Raw genomic sequence first — 22,917 nt, 5'->3', positions numbered from 1 at the left:
ACCAATCGGATTGACCCGCTCGCCTTCCTCCCCCTTACCGGTACTCCGCTCCTTAAAGGGGGTTAAGGTATCTCCGCTAGGCGCGCCGCGTTCACCTGCAAGGCTGCCGTAGCCCCTTTAAAAGGCAGAGCCGTGAAAGAGCAGGGTCCTAGGACGAACCAATGACAAGCCCCATTTAGCCTCTGCCCCGCCCATCCCCACAGGAGGTCAAAAGTCTCGTTCTACGGCACTGTGGCCTGTGCAGTGAACCCGGAGGCTCCAGGTGAGGATTCGCGAGAGGGGCGAAGGGTGCAAAGGGCCAGGGCAGTTGGTGGGAGCCGCTCTGCTCAGACGCCTCCAATTCTCCAGGTCGGCTGTGATTGTTCTGCTTGCCCTCTCGCTGAGCATATGGCCCTGAGAGGCGTCTACGCGCGGCTACTGAACCGCGGACCCGGCCTACAAGTCTTTCGTTCATGGAGTTTGGCGACAGCGCAGACCGGTCAGTGCTGGTCCTGGGGTGGAATGGGGAGGGAGAAACTTGAGGGTCGGGAACTCGGGGTGATTTTTCCCGTCCTATGTTTGCAGAGAAAGGCGAGAAGACCCAGAGTCGATCGGCCAAGCGTAAGGACCCCTGGTTGTGCCCCTCGTCCAACAGTCCCCTCGTCCAACTGTCTGTCTGTCCCCGATGGGTTCTGTCCCAGAATCCAAGAGCTGCCCAGGAGGGAGGCAGGGCCGTGGCCAGGGCCAGAGGCGCTGAGGCAGTGAGTTTCCCGAGAAAGCCCACTTTGCCAGTCCTGTTTGCAGCCGACATTAGTTGAGGGTTGAGGGGTGGGGCTGAGGATTCTGGGGGAGAGGAGGGCGTGGTGGTCGGGTGGATAGGGCTGAGTAGAGTCCCACTCCCTCCAACCCCGCCCAGCTTCACGGCCTGAGTTTGACTGGAGGGACCCACTGTTGCTGGAGGAGCAGCTGACAGCAGATGAGATCCTCATCAGGGATACCTTCCGCACCTACTGCCAGGAGCGCCTCATGCCCCGCATCCTGCTGGCCAATCGCAACGAAGGTGCTCTGGCAGGCGGGTGGGCACTCTGGAGCTCCCACGGCCACCTGAACCTGCACGCTCCATCATGCACACCAGCTCTGCCTGCTCTAGCTGGGCCTTAGAGCACCTCTGGCTCTGGGCTAGTGCTCCGGAGGGCCAAGGCTGGGCCTGAAGTTGGGACATCTATCCCTTTGCAGTTTTTCACCGGGAGATCATCTCAGAGATGGGGGAGCTCGGTATGCTGGGTCCCACCATCCAAGGTAAGGACACATTTCTCTCCATACTCTGCAGCCCTCCACTGTGTCTTGAAAAGGCTCTTTCTTTCCCTGAGCCTAGTTTCCCGATCTGCAAAGAGAGGCTGTTATTATCTCTGTCTGAAGCGGCTGTGGGGATAAAATTAATAAACCCTCAAGCTAGAGCCAGCTTGGTGTCTTCTCCTTGGGTGCTCCTATGGGGCTCTGTCTCTTGGGCAACAGGAATCACTGGTCTCAAATGGGCAGGGCTTTGTTGCACATTATTTTATTTCTCTCCCCTCCCCCCACCCCCGACCCATCCCTGGCCCGCGCCCCCCCCACCCAGGGTATAGCTGTGCTGGAGTCTCATCGGTGGCCTATGGGCTCCTGGCCCGAGAGCTGGAGCGAGTGGACAGCGGCTACAGGTCAGCAATGAGTGTCCAGTCTTCCCTTGTCATGCACCCTATCTATGCATATGGCAGCGAGGAGCAAAAGCAGAAGTACCTGCCCCGGCTAGGTGAGTAGCTGCCTGGGGAGCCTGGTGGACAGAAGATGGTCCCAATGATCTGAAACTCAGGGCCAGGGCTGTCCCTCAGACCTGCCTTGTGTTCTCACCCTAAAGGTATTGCCAATGGCCCCTCAGGCCCCCTGCCAGATCCTGGACCCCACCCCACATATGATTCTCCTAGGTCTCTCTTGACTCTGCCCCTTTCTCACCACCATCATATCCCCTGTGATTTGCTTTCTCTGCTCCCCACTGAAGCCCAAAGTTTAAAGTCTTAACTTCCCAACTGGATCCACAAGACCCCACGTGGGCAGGCCTCTGCTGACCTTTCCAGCTCATCTCTGACTACTCCCTTGACTGCTCCTTTGCAGTTAGACTCACTCAGTGGCTTGGCAGCTGTACCCCTGGACTTTTGCACATCCTGGTCTCACTGCCAGGACTGCTCTTCTGCATACCTCTTCCTGCTTAACTCCTTTTCAATGCCCTTCAAAACAGTTTAGCCAACCCCTTCCCGACTCCTGTTTAGACCTCCCCCCATTATGGCATTGTGACTATGACCTGGGTGAAATATCTGTTCCCCCCACCTCCTGGGAGTGCTGTGAGACAGGGCCAGGTCTGCCTTGGCCTGGCTCAGTGGAAAGGCCCGCAGTTTTCAGTAGAGGGATTGGATGGGGGACCAGCAGCCTCATGATCTCGTCTCATGCCTGCAGCCAAGGGGGAGCTGCTGGGCTGCTTTGGGCTCACGGAGCCCAACCACGGGAGTGACCCTAGCGGCATGGAGACCAGAGCCCGCCACAACCCATCCAGCAGGAGCTACATCCTCAACGGGTCCAAGACCTGGTGAGGCGGGAGCCTGGAGTCCTCAGGCAGGTGGGCAGGGGCAGTGGGTGGTGGCCAGACCCCTCACTGCCTGTCCCACCTCCAGGATCACCAACTCGCCTGTGGCCGACTTGCTGATAGTATGGGCTCGGTGTGAGGATAGCTGCATTCGGGGCTTCCTGCTGGAGAAGGGGATGCGGGGCCTCTCAACCCCCAGGATTGAGGGCAAGTTCTCTCTGCGGGCATCATCCACAGGGATGATTATTATGGATGATGTGGAGGTGCCAGAGGAGAATGTGCTGCCCGGGGTGTCTGGTCTGGCGGTAAGCAGCAGCCACCTTGGGAACTGATATCAAGTCACCTGCTGCTTCTCTTTTCTTGGGCAGGCCCCTTGCTAGGGACCCAGCTAGGGAATAGATACCCATGGAGCCCAAACAGTAGTGACTTGGAGAGGCTCTGCCTGGCTCACTGATGTGTGCTGAAACTGCCCCCCTCTCCTTTTTAATTTTTAGCTTTGCTGGGTATTCACTGCTGCATGGACTTTTGTCTAATTGCGGTGAGCAGGGGCTACTCTAGTTGCGGTGTGTGAACTTCTGTAGTTGTGGTTCCCGAGTTCTAGAGCACAGGCTCAATAGTTGGGCACTGGCTTGTTGCTCTGTGGAATGTGGGCTCTTCCTGGACCAGAGATCACACCTGTGTCTCCTGCATTGGCAGGTGGATTCTTTACCACTGAACCACAAGGGAAACCCAAAACTGCCCCATTTTGGTGGCCATCTCACTCAAGCTGGCTCGGCCTGGGACGCACAGGGGCCTAAACGAGCTTAATTCTGCTTGCGTGTGCATCTTCCTGTCTCCTTACCTCAGACCCTAGATCTGCGCCTCCCGTCCAGATCTTGGACTGGGGAGGACTGTATGAAAACCAAGAGTGAGTAGGCAAGAAGCGAAACCCTATGTGCATTGCTGGCTTTGATGCCAAAGCCATGCGTGACTTCACCAGTCGTCCTGAGTCTCCCTGGTTTACACTGACTGCATATCAGGGGTGTCTGGGGAGGGGGCACTTACAAGTTAGTTCTCTACAGGTTCTCTCATCTCTTGGTGGGGCTGAGGCCCTGTCTCAACCCTATAGGGTCCCTTCGGCTGCCTAAACAACGCCCGCTATGGCATCACATGGGGTGTGCTTGGAGCCGCTGAGTTCTGTTTGCACACAGCCCGGCAGTACACTCTGGACAGGTGTGTGGGGGCTACCATGACAACTCCCAAGGGTGTGGGGTGGGAGGCTCAGGCTCCATCACTTACCCCTCCACCCTTGGCGCCCAGCCACCAGACCTAAGTTCCCTGCTCTGTGAACTGGCCGAGGAAGTCCTGAGCAGTGAGGGGCTCAGTCAACAGCAGGGCCAGAGTGAGCTGAGTGGGGACACAGCTCACTTTGCGGCAGCCTGGAAAGGCCCTGGGATGGGTCTGGGGAGTCTCTCCACCCCATAAGATTTGTCTTGACCTTGCCTGCATAGGATCCAGTTTGGTGTCCCACTGGCCAAGAACCAACTGATTCAGAAAAAGCTGGCGGACATGCTCACTGAGATCACATTGGGCCTTCAAGCCTGCCTGCAGCTCGGCCGCTTGAAGGATCAAGACAAGTAGGGATTCTGCGTGTGCGAAGGGGCAGGCAGCTGTGACAGGACCCAGTGCCTCTTCCAGGCATGGTGGTGGTTGGGCCTGGAGAGAGAGGACCTTCCTGCCTGGTGGCCCCTGGGGACCCCGCCCTGCCTACCTCTCCCTCACTAGGAGCCATGTCCACTGCTGTGATATAACCCTCCTCCCTGGCTGGCTTTGCCCGGGGAGGTAGGGATTTCTGGGTGCCCAGAGCAGGGTCAGCTCTTTGTTACCCAGTATTTGTGACGTTTGTGCTGTTTCCAGGGCCGCCCCGGAAATGGTCTCTTTGCTGAAGAGGAATAACTGTGGGAAGGCCCTGGACATCGCTCGCCAGGCCCGAGACATGCTGGGGGGGAATGGGATTTCTGATGAGTATCACGTGATCCGGCATGTCATGAACCTGGAGTCTGTGAACACCTATGAAGGTGGGGGCTGGATTCCTGGGGGTGTGGGGGAGCTCCACAGTGGCCTCGCATTTGGGGAAGGGGACGGCAAGGAGGGGCAGGGGCAGCAGGCTCAACTCCTGCCGTCAGCGGTCTGGCACCAGTTGGCCGCATGCCGTGGGCAGGTCCCACCCGCGGTCCCGCATCTGGAGTGGCCCACAGGGACCACGGAAGTACATGCTCCCAGTCCTTTCCCCCGTTATGCTCGAGGAGGGATGTTCCCAAGCCTGCTTACGGCTTCCTCGGGCATCCCCAGGTGGGGCACAACACCCAGTGGGCTGGCGAATTCAAGGAGGTGAGTGTGCAGCTACGCACAGGAATCAGCACTCCATTTTATGTGAGAAAGAGAGAAACGGTAAATCATTGGCAGGCTGTGGTGTTTGCACCTGGTAACTGGCTGTGACTCCTGAGGGGCCCAGAACCCCTTGCCTCGTAGGAAGACAGACATAGAAAAAGATAATTGAAAAAAGAGGTGGGGACTTCCCTGATGGTCCCGTGGTTAGGACTTGGTGCTTCCACTGCAGTGGCTTGGGTTTAGTCCTTGGCTGGTGAACTAAGATCCCACAAGCCAAGGTGTGGCCAAAAAAGAGAAGAGATATATAATTCTAGTGTGAGCCACACAGACTAGAGGGAGCTGTATGTAACAAGACTCAGTCTCTGAGGGAGAAAGTGGAACCATATTAAGCCTTGACGGAGGTGTAGGAGTTCCCTGGGCAGAGACGCAAGTAGTGTCCAGTGCTGTCTGGGTGGGGCGTTCCAGACAGCAAAGGGGAGGGGGAGGGGATTCTACAGGCATGACGGACCCTGAGGACAAGCTGAGGGGACCTCCAGATAGTTTTATGCAGGGGAGAGGCAGGATCAGATTTGCACTTTAGGAAGAAAAGAGAATTATTTTGCTCCGTAAAAGGGAGGGCATAATCTCTGGTTTCTGCCTTGGGAAGCTAAGGAAGAACAGATGAGAACATGGAGGGCTGTAGAGTGTTCCCTTCATGGATGTCCGGTGGGATGTGGGATACGTGGCTTGGGGCAGTGGCTCCAGGATGAGGGGCGGCAGGGATCAGCTGGGACAGGCAATTAATTGTCTGATGTTTGCTTTCCTGTCCCTCCTGTGGGTAAGAAAGGGCCTGATCCATTTCCCACAGAGCTCATTAGCTCTTTCCACCTCTGCAGGAAGAAAGCATGGCTGGGTTGAAAATCAAACATTTAATCAACTGTGTGGGCTTGGGGTGGGGTGAATCTGGGAGAGTACCAAAGCTGGGCCCGTGGTGGGGGCTGGACTTGCTGTGCTTTGAGGCCTGGCACAAAGAGCATCGGTTGGGTTTTGTTTGCTTGTTTTTGCCAAAGAAGCATTGCAAAACTCTGAAACACAATTTTCTCAGCGTGGCCCAAACGGTGGCCTTCCTTGGTGGCTGTCACTAAGAGTGACTCTCCTGGTAGCTGTCAGCATTCGCCATCTTTGTGAATCTGTTCTTCCAGAGTAGTAGCCTGTGGGGGGACACGAAGATTGACTTTAAAAGGAATTTGTGGGGGATTTCCCTGGTGGGCCAGTGGTTGGGACTCTGCGCTTCCATTGCAAGGGACACAGTCAGGGAATTAAGATCCCTGTTGGGGAACTAAGATCCCACATGCCATGTGGCACATCCAAAATAAATAAGTAAAATTAAAAAAAAAATAATAAAGGGAAATTGTGAGCTGTTAGGACTGCAAACTGACTCTGCATTTATTTGTCCAGGTACTCATGACATCCACGCTCTGATCCTCGGAAGGGCTATCACAGGGATCCAGGCGTTCGTGGCCGGCAAGTGAACCCACTTCACCTGGGAGCCCAGATGGCACCAAACCCCTCTCCAGGGAGACACAGGGCTTGGAGCTTAGTTGAAAAGGTGGCAGATGGAGCCAGGTCTTCTGGTGGGAAGTGAGAGACACTGATTTTTAAATATCAAAATTTCCCTTTTGAAGTTATTCAAATATGTTCCTTAAAGAGAAGATGGGACTTTCTGTACTGAGTGTCTCAATCCAGTTTTGACTGTGGACGGGCACAGACTCTACCTGCCTTGGAACAGAAGCTCCTTGACAGGGAAGCAGGGAGAGAGGAGGAGAGTGACATGGAAGCAACTTGTGAGACCCACCAGTGTCTAAGTGAACGGCTCCATCCACATGGCAAGCATTCACTCTACACCCTCTGACCCTCCCATCTGGGGGCAAGTGCCTTATGCTGGACGCTGGAGCAGAATGAGGGGTAAAGAGAGAGAATAATAAAGAGTATGCATGTCTGACCCCGCCGTGTTGGATCACAGTTTCTGGTAACCAGTAACAGGAAAAAGGAGCATGTGAAAGGGCTGTGAAGCACGCTGGGACGCAGCAGGGATTTCCCCAGCCCAGAAGTGATCTGGGCCATGTCAGAGTCTTGGGCTTGGCTGTTATAAATAAACCCAGGTGGGCACTGCCAGGGCTCGGGGCTGAGGGCAAAGGGGACTTTGTCCTTTTTGTCACCCACCACAGAGCTGACACACATTGTAGGAAACAGCAGTCTGGCTTCTCAGCTCAGACACACCACGTAACGGGAGCACGGGGCCATGAGTAGGATGGCCAGAGCACCAGGGCCTTTGCACAGACAGTGGCTCCTGTGGGGTTTAGGGCCAGGCGATGCTAAAATCCTTGCTCTCTGTTGATATTTACTTAAAAAAAAATTTTTTTTCTGGCCATACCTTATGGCATGTGGGATCTTAGTTCCCCCACCAGAGATTGAACCCCTGCCCCCTGCATTGGGATCATGGAGTCTTAACCACTGGGCAGCCAGGAAGTCCCTGCTGACATTTGCTTTTACCTTAGCCCCTACAACTCTCATACCTCAGGCTGGACACACAGGTCTTTGTACACGGTCTCCACGGTGTGGCACACTTGTTTGAGCTCTGTTTCCAGGTGACTGATCTTTGCCATCTTTTGGGTAAACTCTTGGAGCTTTTCCTGGATGATCTTGTTGTGGTGATTATAAATCTGATACATCCTCTCCTCGAGCTTCTCTGTCAGGTCTGAAACCTTTGAAAGAATAAGAGGTGCTCTTAGAAAATCAAACAAGAAGCGTCACAAGACATTTGTTCTGACTGGCTCTTTAAGATTTCTGCAGTTTATCTTATAAAAGTGGTAAAAACAACTCTGGTGACTGGAGGTGAAAAGGTCTATATGTTAAATTTTTCTTTTCTTTTTTTTTAAATGAGAAATATTTTCAACTTTATTCATCTCCAAAGAGTGATTAAAAACATGATTCAAGGGACAGTAAAAGTTTAGGTCAAATAAAGTAGAAGAATGTGACTTTACATATATATATATAACATATATGTATTATTATATATTACATATATTATATAATTTATAATAATTATATAATTGTGTATTTTAATTATAATTATAAATAACTATATTATATTTTATATTATTATAAATTTTATAAATTATAATTATATTAAATTATATATTACAATCATATATTACATATATAATTATATATTGCTTATATATATGTATTAGTGTAAACTTATCCCAGATCATTTTTCTTTTTAAAAAGAAAGGTGCAAAATTATGTATATAAGCTCAGCCAGGTTAGGAGAAAAGTATCTAGAACAGTGGCCTCTGGGTGATGTTATCATCTGAATATGTTTATATTTTGTTTTCTGCTATGTTATATTTTTCTCTAAATTTGCTATGTACTAGGTAGGTAGGAATGAGGCTGAGGGAGGAAGTCAGACTGTCATTGAGAGATGATGTGTGGAATTCACAAGTTGTCTGACTTACAGGACACATTCTGAAGAAGCATCGGGGACAACTATTAACAACAGACCTGAACATAACATTCGGTTTTGTTAGATGTAAGCCTCAGCCATTTTCAGGGGCTTCTACCTTCCCAAATCCTGTGACTTCTGGAGGAAAAGTGGGTGTGATAACTCAGGTTATGCCTCAGGCCCCTCCTGCCACAGCCATTAGCCTAGCGTGACGGAAGGGGCTAGTCTGTGATACAGGTGAACCTTGGCTTCTCATCCTGGCTCTCTCACTCAGGCAAATGATTTCCAAACCTCACTTTGCCCATCTGCAGTATGGGTCCAAGCTCTTCTCTGCAGGACTGCTCTAAGGGTGAAATGAGGCACCATTCGCAAACTGTCTAGAACATGTGGGGAACCTAAGAGCAGCTCATCGCCTCCCGCTTTATGTTTCACAGAAGGAGCACCCCCTCCCTTTCCCTGGGCTTCTGCGATACGTGGGGGGAATCCGTCACCTTGATCTTGAGGCTGTCTCTGAAGTTGGTCATGAGGGCATGGTCCTTCTGCCTGCTCTCGTTGATGTTTTCGATCAGCTCCTGGGCCCTCTTCTTCAGGATGTCGATGCTCGAGTCCAGAGAGGAAAAGCAGGATCCTGACTTTCCTTCCAGCATCATCAGCTGGCGGTTGGCACTGGAGGTGGCGACAGAGGGGCTAGAAACCTGACTTCTGAAAGTATAGGAAACTTGAGATCAGCACCAAACTTTCCTGAGTGGCTGATCTGAATTAGCTCTGCAGTGGGAGGAGAACGTGCGTCTTGTGTTTCCTGTTGGTGACACTTGTTTATTTCATCCACACCCCTTCCCCTCCCCTGCCTCTGAGGGGAAGGGACAGCTTAAGAGTCTGCCTGCCAAAGCAGGGGGGACACTGCTCTGAGAGGATTTCACGTTCTGTGGAGCAACTAAGTCTGTGCACCACAACTACTGAGCCTGGGCTCTAGAGCCCGTGCACACAACGACTGAAGCCCACGCACCCTAGAGCCTGAGCTCCGCAACAAGAGAAGCCACCATAGTAAGAAGTCCTCGAACCACAGCTAGAAGGCAGCCCTCCCTCTCCACAATTAGAGAAAGCCTGTGCACAGCAACCGACACCCAGTGTAGCCAAAAATAATTTTTTAATAAAAAAATAAAAATTAAAAAAAATACCCCCAGGAGAGTTTGTTCCACACTGTGTGTGCTAAGTCACTTCAGTCACTTCTGACTCTTTGCAACCCATGGACTGTAGCCTGCCAGGCTCCTCTGTCTATGGGATTCTCCAGGCAAGAATACTGGAGTAGGTTGCCATGCCCTCCTCCAGGGGATCTTCCAGGGATCCAACCTGTCTCTATATCTCTTGCATTGGCAGGCAAGTTCTTTACCACTAGTGCCACTTAGCAAGTAGTACTGTACATGTGACTATAATTATGCAATTCGACTAAATGCATAGTTAGTGAAATGGTGAAAAAGGCCAGCTTGTCTAAAACAGCTAAATAGAATGAACAAAGGTGAACCTAATAAAATATAACTATTAAATCAAGTGTGGGCAAACAATGGTATATTAGGGCCAAGAGTATAAAAATTTAGAAGTATTTTGCATACAGACTGCTTTGTCAAGGCCTGTAAGTTTTTGCTCTGCTTTAGGAAAACAAAAGTGGGGGACTTCCCTGGTGGCCCAGTGTTTAAGACTCGATGCTCCCAATGGTTGCACTGCTGGGTTTGATCCCTGGTCAGGGAACTATTGATAGACCCCACATGCTGCAACAAAAGATCCTGAGAGCCACAACTAAGACCCGGCACAGTTAAAAGAAAAGATGGTAAAATAAATAAAAGCACAAAAGTGGAAATTGTGAGTAATGCATATGAATGAGGTTTATGCAAAAAAAAAAAAAAAAGTTGTGATCTGATCAACAGATCCATTGGTGTTTTAAATTAAGATAAAATGTTTAAAGGGCTTCCTTGGTGGCCCAGTAATTAAGAATCAGTTTGGCAATGCTGGGGAACACCAGTTTGATCACATATGTTGTCAAAAAACTAAGCCTGAGGGCCACAACTATTGAGCTTGTGCTCTAGAGTCCAAGAGCTGCAACTACAAGAGGCCCGTGCACCCTAGAGCCGGTGCTCTGCTATAAAAGCCACTGCAATGGGAAGCCCACACAGCACAACCAGAGTAGCCCCTACTCACTGCAACTAGAGAAAGGCTTCATGCAGCAATGAAGACCCACCACAGCCAAAAAATAAATAAATCTTTTTTTTAAAGAAAGATAAAGGGTTTAAGGTAAGATGCTTTTTTTTTTTTTTTGGCCATTTTTTAATCTGTCCTGCACCATGCTAAGCTACCCACTTCATCTTGCTACACCTTCACAACCAGACTTTGGGGTCTGTCCCCATCATCTTTACCTCATCGCTGAGGACACAGGCTCAGCACAACTGTGTCACTTTGTCAGGATCCCTAGTCTGTGCAGAGCTGGGTGTGGCACCCAGCTGGCCTCCCGGCCCGGGCCCTGCTTTCCCCGAAGTTCTCGTTTTCCTCCTCACCCTGAGGTGCTTCCAGCTCTGAGTGGCTGAGACTCAGAGGTGCCAACACAGCAGCTCTTCCACATACCAGTTCACACACAACCATAAAGCCATGAGTGCAAGCCAGGCACAGCTACTGAAAAAACACATCTTCATTTTTGGATGCTTCCTCCATACAAATATTTTTCTTGGCTTTTCTCCAACTGCTTGAGCTCTTTCTTCTGGCTCAGGATACAACTACAGGGAAACTTGAGTGCATGACAGCCAGGGTGGCCAGGCTCTCATTGACACACAAGTCCTCAGGCCTGAGACCCTGGCTGTGTCCTCGTTCTCATGTTCTCCTTACCAGATGGGTTTTTGGCCCTTGGGCCTTTGCACTTGCTCTCTGACAGTAAGACCTAGCCTAGGCTACTACCTCTTTTGTTTTTAAATTTTATTTATTTTTGGCTGTGCTGGGTCTTTGCTGCTGCATGTAGACTTTCTCTAGTTGCAATGAGCAGGGGCTACTCTCTAGTTGTGGTGTGTGGGTTTCCCATTGTGGTGGCTTCTCTTATTGCAGAGCACAAGCTCTAGGCACTTGGGCTTCAACACTTGCGGTACATGGGCTCAGTAGTTGTGGCACATGGGCTGAGTTGTTCCCTGACACGTGGGATCTTCCTGGACCAGGGATTGAACCTGTGTCCCCTGAATTGGCAGGTGGATTCTTAACCACTGAGGTACCAGGGAAGCCCCTGATGCCTCTTTTGAAGCGCGGCTTATGACCTCCTGCCTATCTCTACCACTGTGTGCTTGTCCCTGATGCCGCTCTTATCTCCCCATTTATCTCTGTGTTCCCAGCATCCAGCACATTTTGAGTCCTCCACTGTTAACAAACGAATGAATGAAGGACACTGATCTAGTCCTCCCTATTCTGGCTTTACACAAAGCATGCAAGTTCATCTGCCTGCAGAGCCAGACGCTCGTGTTCAAAGCATCTGTCACAGATGCTCTGTGTTCCGGCACACAAGAGAAGGTGTGCCTCTGATCAAGGCAGATATTTTATAGCAAAACCTTATTGATAGAAAACAAAGACCAACTAAAGGCTCCCTGGGCATTCCTGTAAAAAAAGGTTTTGCTGTCCTCTTGACCTGCCTCTCATGGGAAGAATAATAAAAGTGCACTGAATAAATGAATGAGTGATTAGGAAGGGCTTTCATTACCATCCACGCTCCCATGTTTCCCACACTTACCCCCAACCCACACCTCTCCTCTGAGCTCCCAGTAAGGTACCTGACTACCCCCAGGCCCTCTGCACTTGGCTGTCCCAGAGGCATTTCAAACTCCTCTAAATTTGCACACCAACTCAAAGTTGTCCACCCTCCTCCTGTCATTGAAGAACACCAAAAGTCATCTGGTACCCAAGCCAGAAACTTGGCAGCCACCCTGGAGCCTGGCTTCTCTCTGTCCTTCCAAATCCCCTCACAAAATCAGACTTCTCTGGTGGTCAGGTGGTTAAGAATCTGCCAATGTAGGGGACATGAATTCGACCCCTGGTTCTGGAAGATCTCACACGCCGTGGGGTGACTAAGCTCCTGCGCCTCGACTACTGAAGCCCACGTACCTTAGAGCCTGTGATCCACAACAAGAGAAGCCATAGCGCCACATGAACAATAGCCCTTGCTCACTGCAACTAGAGAGAGCCTGCATGAGGCACCAAAGACCCGGTGCAGCCATAAATAAATAAAATTTCTTAAAAACAAAAAGATTAAAAAAAAAAAACCCGGGGGGGGGGGGACCCAATAGAAACAAATCCCATCACAAAATCAGACTAGCCTGGTGCTCCAGTGCCTAAGAATCTGCCTGCCAATGCAGGGGACAAGGGTTTGATCCTGGTTCAGGAAGATCCCTCCTACCCTGGGGTAACAAAGCCCCAGGGCCACAACTACTAAGTCCGCTCACCTAGAGCCCATGCTCCAACACAAGAGAAGGCCAAGCACCACATGAAGAGTAGCCTCTTCTCTCCACAACTAGAGAAAGCCTGCGTGAAGCAACAAAGACCCAGCACAACCTAAAATAAACTAAGTTGAAAAAAATCCTGTCACAGAATCTTTTCATTTTCACCTCCTAATTTCTCCCAAATCTATCATCTCTTCCCCACCAACCATTCGCAACCCCATACCTACTGTTCCCACCTGGGCCTTAGGGCCCTTTGAATCACAATCAGACATCCCACTTCTGCTCCACAGCCTTCAAGACCCCCCCACCAGCTGCAGGATCATGTAAATTCCCTAGTACAGCACACAAGGCTTTCCAGGGCTGTGGAAAGGCCTCCATCTTCTCTTTTCACTCTCCACTTCCAGCAATTTGGAACCTTCCACAATTTCACCAAATCCATTAGCCTTTGCTTGAAATGACTTTTCTTTTCTGTCAACTTCATGAGACAGCATTCAGAGCACCCCTACCTCACCATCGCTTACTAATCACAACACTGCCAGTCTGTACGCTGGATTCCCTCCAGGCACCCTAGGCACTCTGGGCAGAGGGTGCATTGTATTCATTCCAGAGGCATCACCACTGTTCCCTGAACACCTAAATGAAAGAATTACCATCTGAGATGGATGTAACATTCTTGCTCTTAAGCCACTTTGTACCCACAATTGCTTTGCTGTCCCCACTGTATAAGGGCTCTGAAATGAAAATCAGTGAGAGAACCAGGTGTTTCTTTTTTGTGTCATTGCTCACAACCTGCTTGAGCTGCTAACTCTTCAAAGTCTCTCCTTTCTCAGGCTCAAGGGATGGAGCTGGAACCGGTCTCCATGGCAGCTACACAAATGGTGAAAAATCACTTGAAATCGGCTCATTCAAATTTCGTGGTGGGACAAAGGCCTGCATCAGATGTCTGCAGAGAGCATCTTGATTTTCCCCAACCTCCCCTTTGGGGTTTTATTCCTTTCCATTTCATTTTTCTTAATACTCAGCAGCTGCATATTAATCAGGATGCTAATGAATCATAGGCTTCCCTGGGCCTGCATTCACCAATTAACTTTAATAAACAAAACACACCGTGTCCTCTCCACTGGCTTCCCTGGTTCTCAGGCCTGCTTCTGTTGCCCAACCCTGGATGGAGGCCAGGGACTGGAAGTGGGCCCAACAGAGCAGGCTGCCTGTGCTCAGGGTGGGGCAGTGGGGGGCCGGGGTGGGGGTTGTGAATACATCCCTATGCTCATCTATGATGGTCTGTCCCAAGGAGTCCCTAATTCAGCTTCGAGGATTAGAACCTAGTTTCCGAGCAGGGCCCAGGCTGGCAGGAGGCCCAGGAATGGTGGAGGAAATGGGTCTAAGCAAAGAGACCATCTGTTCGCTCCAGGTAAAGCTGTGATTGGCAGGCGTGAGAGCCAGAGCCCCCCGCTGGTGGGGGCCCTCCCTCCGCGGGCCACTAACAGATACACAAGTAAACAATTCGCCAGCCACTTACTACCACCGCAGGCGGTGGTCCCGGGAGGGGAGGCGAGCTAATCAAACATTCAAGGAAGAACACAACAGCATCTCTGGCGCCTGGGCAAAATGATGTTTTGCTGAAGTACAGCCAGGAAAGGGGAAGGTTTGAATTGAAGCTGCAGAGCCCACTCCTTTCACCCTCTGCTCATCTCTCGTGAAATGTGTTCACATTTTAATCATGTCACTGACAGTCTGCTGAGGGATCTGTTAACTGGCCCTTGCGTTGGTTCTAATCCATGTTTCTCGACCCAAAGCTCTTTTAGAACTCCTCAAAGTCTCTCAATGATTTGCAATCGTCTGTGTCTCCTCACCACTTAGATCACCGTCTAAAACATACTATTTGCAGGAAGGTGTTATCAAACAAACTACTTTAGTTCTCTTTTTTTCTGGTCTCCAATAAATAGCACACACTTGGAAACCATTCCACCCCGTGCTCTGTTTTACAACTGAGGCCCCTGGGAGGCAAAAGGAAGCTGGCTTTCTGCCTACAGTCCTCAGCAGCCCTGTCCTGAGCCTCATTCTATTCCCAGGTGAGCTCCTTCACGGAAACAGTGACTCCCACAGCGCCATCTCTCTGGCCGCTGGCCCCATCCATCCTGAGCACTCTGACCGACTACTCGGTCAAAGTCCAACCCTGTCCTGGACTTATTCATGAATGAGTATGTCTCTCAGTTTAGTTCAGTCGCTCAGTCATGTCCACCTCTGTGACCCTTCGGACTGCAGCACACCAGGCTTCCCTGTCCATCATCAACTCCCGGAGCTTGCTCAAACTCATGTCCATAGAGTCGGTGATGCCACCCAACCATCTCATCCTCTGTCCCCTTCTCCTCCTTCCTTCAATCTTTCCCAGCATCAGGGTCTTTTCAAATGAGTCAGTTCTTCACATCAGGTGGCCAAAGTATTGGAGTTTCACCTTTAGCATCAGTCCTTCCAATGAATATTCAGGACTGATCTCCTTTAGGATGGAATGGTTGGATCTCCTTGCAGTCCAAGGAACTCTCAAGAGTCTTCTCCAACACCATAGTTCAAAAGCATCAATTCTTCAGCGCTCAGCTTTCTTTATAGTTCAACTCTCATTTCCATACATGAGTACTGGAAAAACCATTAACTTTGACTAAATGGACCTTTGTTGGCAAAGTAATGTTAATATCTCTGCTTTTGAATATGCTATCTAGGTTGGTCATAGCTTTTCTTCCAAGGAGCAAGTGTCTTAATTTCATGGCTGCAGTCACCATCTGCAGTGATCTTGGAGCCCAAAAAGATAATGTCTCTCACTGTTTCCATTGATTCTCCATCTATTTGTCATGAACTGATGGGACTGGATGCCAAGACCTTAGTTTTCTGAATGTTGAGTTTTAAACCAACTTTTTGACTCTCCTCTTTCACTTTTATCAAGAGGCTCTTTAGTTCTTTGCTTTCTGCCACAAGGGTGGTGTCATCTGCATATCTGAGGTTATTGATATTCCTCCCGGCAATCTTGATTCCAAGATTGTGTATGTCTCTGGCCACCTCGAACTCAGCAAGGGCAGAATGTAACTCATGCCTCTGCCAGTTAGAAACCAAACCATCTCGAGCCAGAAAGCAGGCAGCCCTTTCTGTGTGGATAAGCATTTAGCAACTGGCTCCCTAGGGGTGGAGGAAGAGGTGGCAGGGGAAACCTTGATTTGTAGTATTTGCCAATTTCCATGGTGCACAGACTCCCACTATAGCCAATTTCAAGCTACCAACATGAAGTCGCTAAATGACAGGTTGGGAAGAGATGTGTAGAACTGGCTCCTGCTGGTAGGAGCCAGCTCCAGGCTCTAGCACACCACAGCTGGGAGACCTCGTCAGCTCATCCTTTTTCTCATGCCTCAATAAATGAATGCCCCCCTGCATCTTCTCTCCATCTGCCCTGCTAGACATCCTGCAGAAGCCTCCCACCTATCTCCCAGGTCCACTCCCAACCCTTCCCACCCATTCTTCACAGAACAGCTGGTGTCTTTTTATAACAGGAACCTGAGCATGTCACTTCTCTGATTTCAGCCATTCCCCGCCTTGGTATCTACCTAACAGAAGCAAAAACGTGTACACGGATGTTCACAGCAGCCTTATTCACAAGAACCAAAGAGCAGAAACAATCTAAATTTCCAACAGCTGATGAATGGATAAATAAAACGTCGTACATCCATAGTTTAGAATATTATTCAGCTATAAAGAGGAATAAAGTTCTGATACATGTTACAACATGGATGAACCCTGAAGACATTATGCTCAGTGGAAGAAGCCAGTCACAAAGGATCACACAATTGTATGATTTCACTTATATGAAATATCCAGCAGAGGCAAACTGTAGAGAGAGAAAGTAGAATTGTTGCCAGGGACTAGGAAGGACGTGGGCTTGCCAGGTGGCACTAGTGGTAAAGAACCTACCTGCCAATATAGGAGACATAAGAGATGCAGGTTCAATCCATGTTTCGGGAAGATCTCTTGGAGGAGAACATGGCAACCCACTCCAGTATAATTGCCTGGAGAATCCCATGGACAGAGGAGCCTGATGGGCTACAGTCCATGGAGTCACAAAGAGTCAGACATGACTGAATGAGCACACACATGCATGATTACAGAGGATACGTTTTCCCAGCAACTTGACCTCTTTCATGTTGGTGCCTGTTCAATACATGCCTTTCTTATCAGATGGAAGCACTGAGAATGTATGAGCCTGTCTGTCCAATGTAACCAGGGTATCACTACCACCAATCACGAAGCCTGACACACTGGCCTTCCCTGCCCCTGCCTCAGACTTGCAGCTCCCTCTGCTTGGAATGTTTGGGCCTCTGGATGCCTCCTGGCTGACTCCTCCTTATGTGACCTCCTTAGAGATCAACTATTCCAAACTCCCTGTCACTCTAGTTGCTCCTTCTCGGTTTTGTTTCTTTACAGCACTTTCCACCAATTGAAATGACGTTAAAAAAAATTATCTTATCTTTTAGAAAATTCAGTTCAGTTGCTCAGTCGTGTCCGACTCTTTGCAACCTCACGGACTGCGGCATGCCAGGCTCCCCTGTCCATCACCAACTGCCGGAGCTTGCTCAAACTCATGTCCATCGAGTCGGTGATGCCATCCAACCATCTCATCCTTTGTCATCCCCTTCTCCTCTTGCCTTCAATCTTTCCCAACATCAGGGTCTTTTCAAATGAGTCAGTTCTTCACATCAGCTGGCCAAAGTATTGGAGCTTCAGCTTCAGCATCAGTCCTTCCAATGAATATTCAGGACTGATCTCCTTTAGGACTGACTAGTTTGATCTCCTTTCTGTCCAAGGGACTCTCAAGAGTCTTCTCCAGCACCACAGTTTGAAAGCATCAATTCTTCGGTGCTCAGCCTTCTTTGTGGTCCAACTCTCACATCCATACATGACTACAGGAAAAACCACAGCTCTGACTACACGGATCTTTGTCAGCAAGGTGATGTCTCTTTTTAATATGCTGTCTAGGTTGGTCACAGCTTTTCTTCTTTGAATATGCTGTCTAGGTTGGTCATGACTGTTAGAAAGTCAGCTTGCCAATAGACCCAGCATAGTCAACACAATATTGAAGAAGAATGAAATTGGCAGGACTATGCTACTTGATGTGATACCAGTGAAAGAATATAAAATAGGCCAGTGGAACAGAATAGAGCCCAGAAATAGACCCACACACATGTAGTCAAGGAACAAAGAAAATTCAGTGGAGAGAGGAGAATCTTTTCAACAAATGGAGTTGTAACAATTAGACATACACATGCAAAAAAAGTGAAGTTAGACACAGATCTTGCACATTTCACAAAAATTTTCTCAAAATAGATATCATAGCCCTAAATGTAAAACTATGGCAGAGAAGAAGAACTAAAGAGTCTCTTGATGAAAGTGAAAGAGGAGAGTGAAAAAGTTGACTTCAAACTCAACATTCAGGAAACTCAGATCATGGCATCTGGTCCCATCACTTCATGACAAATAGATGTGGAAACAATGGAAACAGTGACAGACTTTATTTTTGGGGGCTCCAAAATCACTGTAGATGGTGATCGCAGCCGTGAAAAGTAAAAGACACTTGCTCCTTGGAAGAAAAGCTATGACCAACCTAGACAGCATATTCAAAAGCAGAGACATTACTTTGCCAACAAATGTCCATCTAGTCAAAGTTATGGTTTTTCCAGTAGTCATGTACAGATGTGAGAGTTGGGCTATAAAGAAAGCTGAGCGCCGAAGAATTGATGCTTTTGAACTGTGGTGTTGGAGAAGACTCTTGAGGGTTCCTTGGACTGCAAGGAGATCCAACCATTCCATCCTAAAGGAGATCAGTCCTGAATATTCATTGGAAGGACTGATGCTGAAGCTGAAACTCCAATACTTTGGCCACCTGATGCGAAGAACTGACTCATTTGAAAAGACCCTGATGCTGGGAAAGACTGAAGGCAGGAGGAGAAGGGGACGACAGAGGATGAGATGGTTGGATGGCATCACCGACTCGATGGACATGAGTCTGAGCAAACTCTGGGAGTTGGTGATGGACAGGGAAGCCTGGCGTGCTGCAAGAGTCGGACACAACTGAGTGACTGAACTGAACTGAAATGTAAAACACAAAGCTATAAAACTCCTAGAAGACATCATAGGGGAAAATATAAGTGGCTTTGGGGTTGGTGGTGACTTCTTAGATACAATATCAAAAGAAAGAATTGGTAAATTGGACTTCATTAAAATTTAAACCTTCTACTCTATAAAAGACACCATTAAGAGAATGAAAAGACCCATCACAGACTGGGACAAATCTTTACAGAACACAAACCTGGTGCTTCCCTGGTGGCTCAGTGGTAAAGAATTGCCTGTCAGCGCAGGAGACATAGGTTTGATCCCTGGTCTGGGAAGATTCCACATGCCTTGGGGCAACTAAGCCTGTACACCACAACTACTGAGCCCACATGCTACAACTACTGAAGTCTGTGTGCCCTCAAGCTCATGCTCCACAACAAGAGAAGTCACCACAATGAGAAGCCTGGTCACCACAACTACAGAAAAGCCCACATAGCAAAGAAGACACAGCATAGCCTAAATAAATAAATAAAATTATTTTTTAAAGACAAAAAAAAAAAAAGACTAAAAAAAAAAAAAACTCCTGCAAATCTGATAAAGGCCTGACATCCAAAATATTCAAAGAACTCATGAAACTCAGCAAAAAAAAAAAAAAAATCCAAATTAAAAAAAAGAAAAGAAACATCGAATTTAAAAAACAGTCAAAGATCTGGACACCATACCAAAAGATGTGCAGATGTCAAATAAACATATGGAAAGATGTTCAACTTCATACTTCATAATGAAGTTTCAAATCAACATAACAATGATACCACCATTGCCTGTTAGAATGGGAGACACCTAAAACACTGACAACACCAAATGCTGGTGAGGATGTAGAACAGGAGCACTCAATCACTGAAAACAGAAATGCAGAATGGTTCAGCCACTTTGGAAGACATTTTGGCAGTTTCTTTCAAAACTAAAAATACTCTTACCGTATGATCTAGCAATTGTGCTCCCTGGTATTTACCCAAAGGCGTTGAAAATTTACATCTACACAAAACCTGCACACGAATGTTTACTGTAACTATATAAACAACTAAATTGATAAAACTTGGAAGCATAATTGCTGAAACTTAAAAGCGACCCAGATGTCCTTCAATAGGTGAAAAGAAGTCAGCTGCAAGAGAGCAGAAATTCTGATTTGTTCACTATTGTATCCTCAGCATCTAAAACAGGGTTTGGGTAAAGGAGACCCTTGATAAATATCTGGTGAATAAATGTGCAAGACAAGAATGTCTTTTTAAAGTAATCTAACACTGTTCCTTCTCTTGCTCCAACATCACAGTTTCTGTTAGTTTTATCTTCTTAAATCTAGCCAAAATTTGACTACTTCTCATCACCTCCATGGATCTACCCTAGGTCAAGTCACAGTCATTTTGCTCCTAAATTATTCCAGTTGCCTTATCACTGGCCTCCCTGCTTTCAATCCAGCCTGCGACAACGGACTATGGTGGTTTAGTCACTAAGTCATGTCCAACTCTTGTGACCACATAGACTGTAGCCTGCCAGCTTTCTCTATCCATGGGATTCTCCAAGCAAAAATACTGTACTGGGTTGCCATTTCCTTCTCCAGGGGACCTTCCTGACCCAGGAATTGAACCCCAGGCCCCAGGTCTACCTGGATTGCAGGCAGACTCTTTACCATTGAGCTACAGGGAAGCCCAATGGACTATATTTCTAAAAAGGGCCAGACAGGAACACTTTTCCACTTTGCAGGCCATATGGTCTGGGTTGCTTCTGGAGAAGCAGCCCTGTCCTAATAAAACTTTATTAACAACACTCCTGGAACTTCCTTGGTGGTCCAGTGGTTAAGACTCCATGCTCCCATTGTAGGGGCACAGGTCCCATCCCTGGTCAGGGAACTAAGATCCCACATGTCACAGCCCATTCCCCTCTGCCAAAAAAAAAAAAAAAGTGCCTCACCCTGCAGTAGTCAATTCCTATCGCTCCTCTAATTCCACTTCTTTTCATGGGTAACTATCACCCAAAGTCCCATCACCTGTCTAACTGTATCTATTATTTCCCTCTTACCCATGCTTGCTCCAGCACAGTCCTCCCTTGGGGCCTTTGCAGCTGCTGTTTCTTGGCTTGGAATGTAGTCCTCCCTACCCTCATGGTTCTCTTATCATCTCCTCTGTGAAGCCTTCCCTGACCCTCTGATCTAAACTGGCCACTCTCCCTATTTTTCCCCCAGAACACTCAGTATCCCCTGACTACCATATATTCCTGAGTTTATAGACTTTCTCCTAGAATGTCAGCTCAATGCTATTGATACCATGCAGGGCCCTGTGGGGCTCCTGGGCTTAAGACCTTTCTGTGGCCCCCGTTTCTTTGATTACAGGAAACAACATTCACTCAGACTGCATGCTTCCCTTAGTTCCAATGGGCTGATTCGAACAGTTGTTAGGGAAAGGAAGGGATGGGCGATCTGGGAGAAACAGTCAAAAGCAGCCTTGGGGCAAAGTCCTATTTCCCCACCAGGAGATAACACAATCTCTTTGAGCTATTTCTGCAGATACTGACACCCCTTCCAGGTGGGAGAAGCTGATGATTAATGATGGTAGGCTGCCCACAAACAGGTAGACCCCAGACCAGCTGGACTTGAAGGTTGATGCTGACTCCTACTTCCCTCACCATCAACCCCTCAGAACAATGAAAGCCTGTGATTACATTGATCCTTATCACCTACCCTGACCACGAACCCTGTCTATAAGACCTTTCCCAAGGAGGGGGGCAGAGTTCTTGAGGTGCTAATCTACTGTGTTCCCTCTTTGTCTGGCAAAGAAATAACGCCACTCTTTCTCCTCCATAACTCTCTGTATTTCTGTTCAGCATCAGTGCACAGAGAGCCAAGATTTTGGCATCACTGTGTCTCCAGTGTTTCCATCCCAGGCACATGGGAGATTGTGGATGAGTATGTGCAACAAATGCACCAAGAGCAGACACTGGAAGGGTCTGGAGGAAGAAAAGGGTAAATGAGGGACTCAGGGTTTGTTTGGGTCCGATGAACCGGGTTCTTCCTCACCTAGCTGGCCCTTGACAAGCCTCCTCATCGCGGGTCTCCTCACCCTGCTGCTGTTCCTGGTTCTCTCCCTGCAGCTGTGGCTCCTGGTCCTTGAACTCTACGTGGGGCATGTCCACCTGTGAGCACAGCTAGCGCTTGAGAGGTCAAAGGAGGGAGGGAGGGAAGGCAGGAAATGGTCAAGTCCCCCTCCTCCCTCCCCTTCAACCCTGAGCACCTGTGTGTGCTGCTGCGGCATGTTTCGGACCTGCAGGAGAGATGGGCAGGGCTGGGATGGGCACCACGAGGACGGGGGCGTGGACTGGGGGGACCCTGTGCCTGGACAGGAGGAGTGAGGTGGGGAGACCTGGAGGGGACGGGGTGAGGCCTGGGTCTCCAGCTGAGGTGCTAGGGTGCCTGGGCTCCTAATTGGTGTGTGAGTCGGCTCGAGTCCTTCGAGGAGAGAGAAGCAGCAGGACAAAAAGAAGAGAAACGGGTGCGGTGCGTGGGTGTCTGAGTCTTTCTCTACCCTACTCCTGCCATGCGCCATGGGAGGAAGTAGGTCCTGGCCAGGGCTGTCAGCGCGTCAGTCACACAGTCGGTTAGTCAGAGCCCGGGAGGTCAGTCAGGAAATCGGGCCCCAGCCGGGCGAGGAGCGGCCTGGATGGCAGGAGACAAGCGGCCGGTCTCGGGTTCGTCGGGGAAGCCCAAGATCGCTGCCGTTCCCTGTCCGTCAGCCCGTCGCCCGCGCGAAGGAAACAAGTGCAGCGTACTCCCTGTCGCTCCATTTCGTCTTTTCCCGCCTTCTTGTTCGTGCCCTCTGCGCACACGCTGGCTCCGCCCCCGGAACGCTCCGCCCCCACGCATGCGTAGC

General features: G+C 49.2%; 2 protein-coding genes across 14 annotated transcripts; one reads left to right on the top strand and one right to left on the bottom strand.

Moving 5' to 3' along the window:
* The first annotated feature begins 12 nt into the window (after positions 1-12).
* Positions 13-6,944, top strand: GCDH (glutaryl-CoA dehydrogenase). 2 transcript variants are annotated; one of them, XM_069590855.1, is made up of 12 exons: positions 13-262; positions 349-478; positions 565-600; positions 896-1,039; positions 1,216-1,278; positions 1,598-1,768; positions 2,467-2,596; positions 2,682-2,898; positions 3,702-3,805; positions 4,084-4,209; positions 4,490-4,650; positions 6,401-6,944. In XM_069590855.1, exons 2-12 carry the CDS (start codon positions 388-390, stop codon positions 6,472-6,474), a joined length of 1,317 nt encoding a protein of 438 aa, XP_069446956.1. In that variant the 5' UTR covers positions 13-262; positions 349-387; the 3' UTR covers positions 6,475-6,944. The 2 variants fall into 2 exon arrangements, with proteins under 2 accessions (XP_069446956.1, XP_069446957.1); XM_069590856.1 differs by lacking the exon at positions 13-262 and having other exon boundaries at positions 270-478.
* Positions 5,853-22,908, bottom strand: SYCE2 (synaptonemal complex central element protein 2). Of its 12 annotated transcripts, none has more exons than XM_069590862.1 (6): positions 22,817-22,893; positions 22,282-22,311; positions 22,068-22,183; positions 8,939-9,146; positions 7,519-7,707; positions 5,853-6,153 (listed from the first exon to the last, which is right to left on the bottom strand). In XM_069590862.1, the coding sequence occupies exons 1-6, from the start codon at positions 22,829-22,831 to the stop codon at positions 6,109-6,111; spliced, it is 603 nt and encodes a 200-aa protein (XP_069446963.1). In that variant the 5' UTR covers positions 22,832-22,893; the 3' UTR covers positions 5,853-6,108. The 12 variants fall into 12 exon arrangements, with proteins under 12 accessions (XP_069446963.1, XP_069446966.1, XP_069446962.1 ...); XM_069590865.1 differs by having other exon boundaries at positions 8,939-9,113; XM_069590861.1 differs by having other exon boundaries at positions 8,939-9,149; positions 22,817-22,891.
* Between the last annotated feature and the right edge of the window lie 9 nt (positions 22,909-22,917).

Source organism: Ovis canadensis, chromosome 5 (genome assembly GCF_042477335.2).
Source record: "Ovis canadensis isolate MfBH-ARS-UI-01 breed Bighorn chromosome 5, ARS-UI_OviCan_v2, whole genome shotgun sequence".
In the NCBI taxonomy this organism is placed as follows: Eukaryota; Metazoa; Chordata; class Mammalia; order Artiodactyla; family Bovidae; genus Ovis; species Ovis canadensis.
Note: the sequence above shows the minus strand (reverse complement) of the source record. Positions and strands in the feature narration are given on the sequence as shown.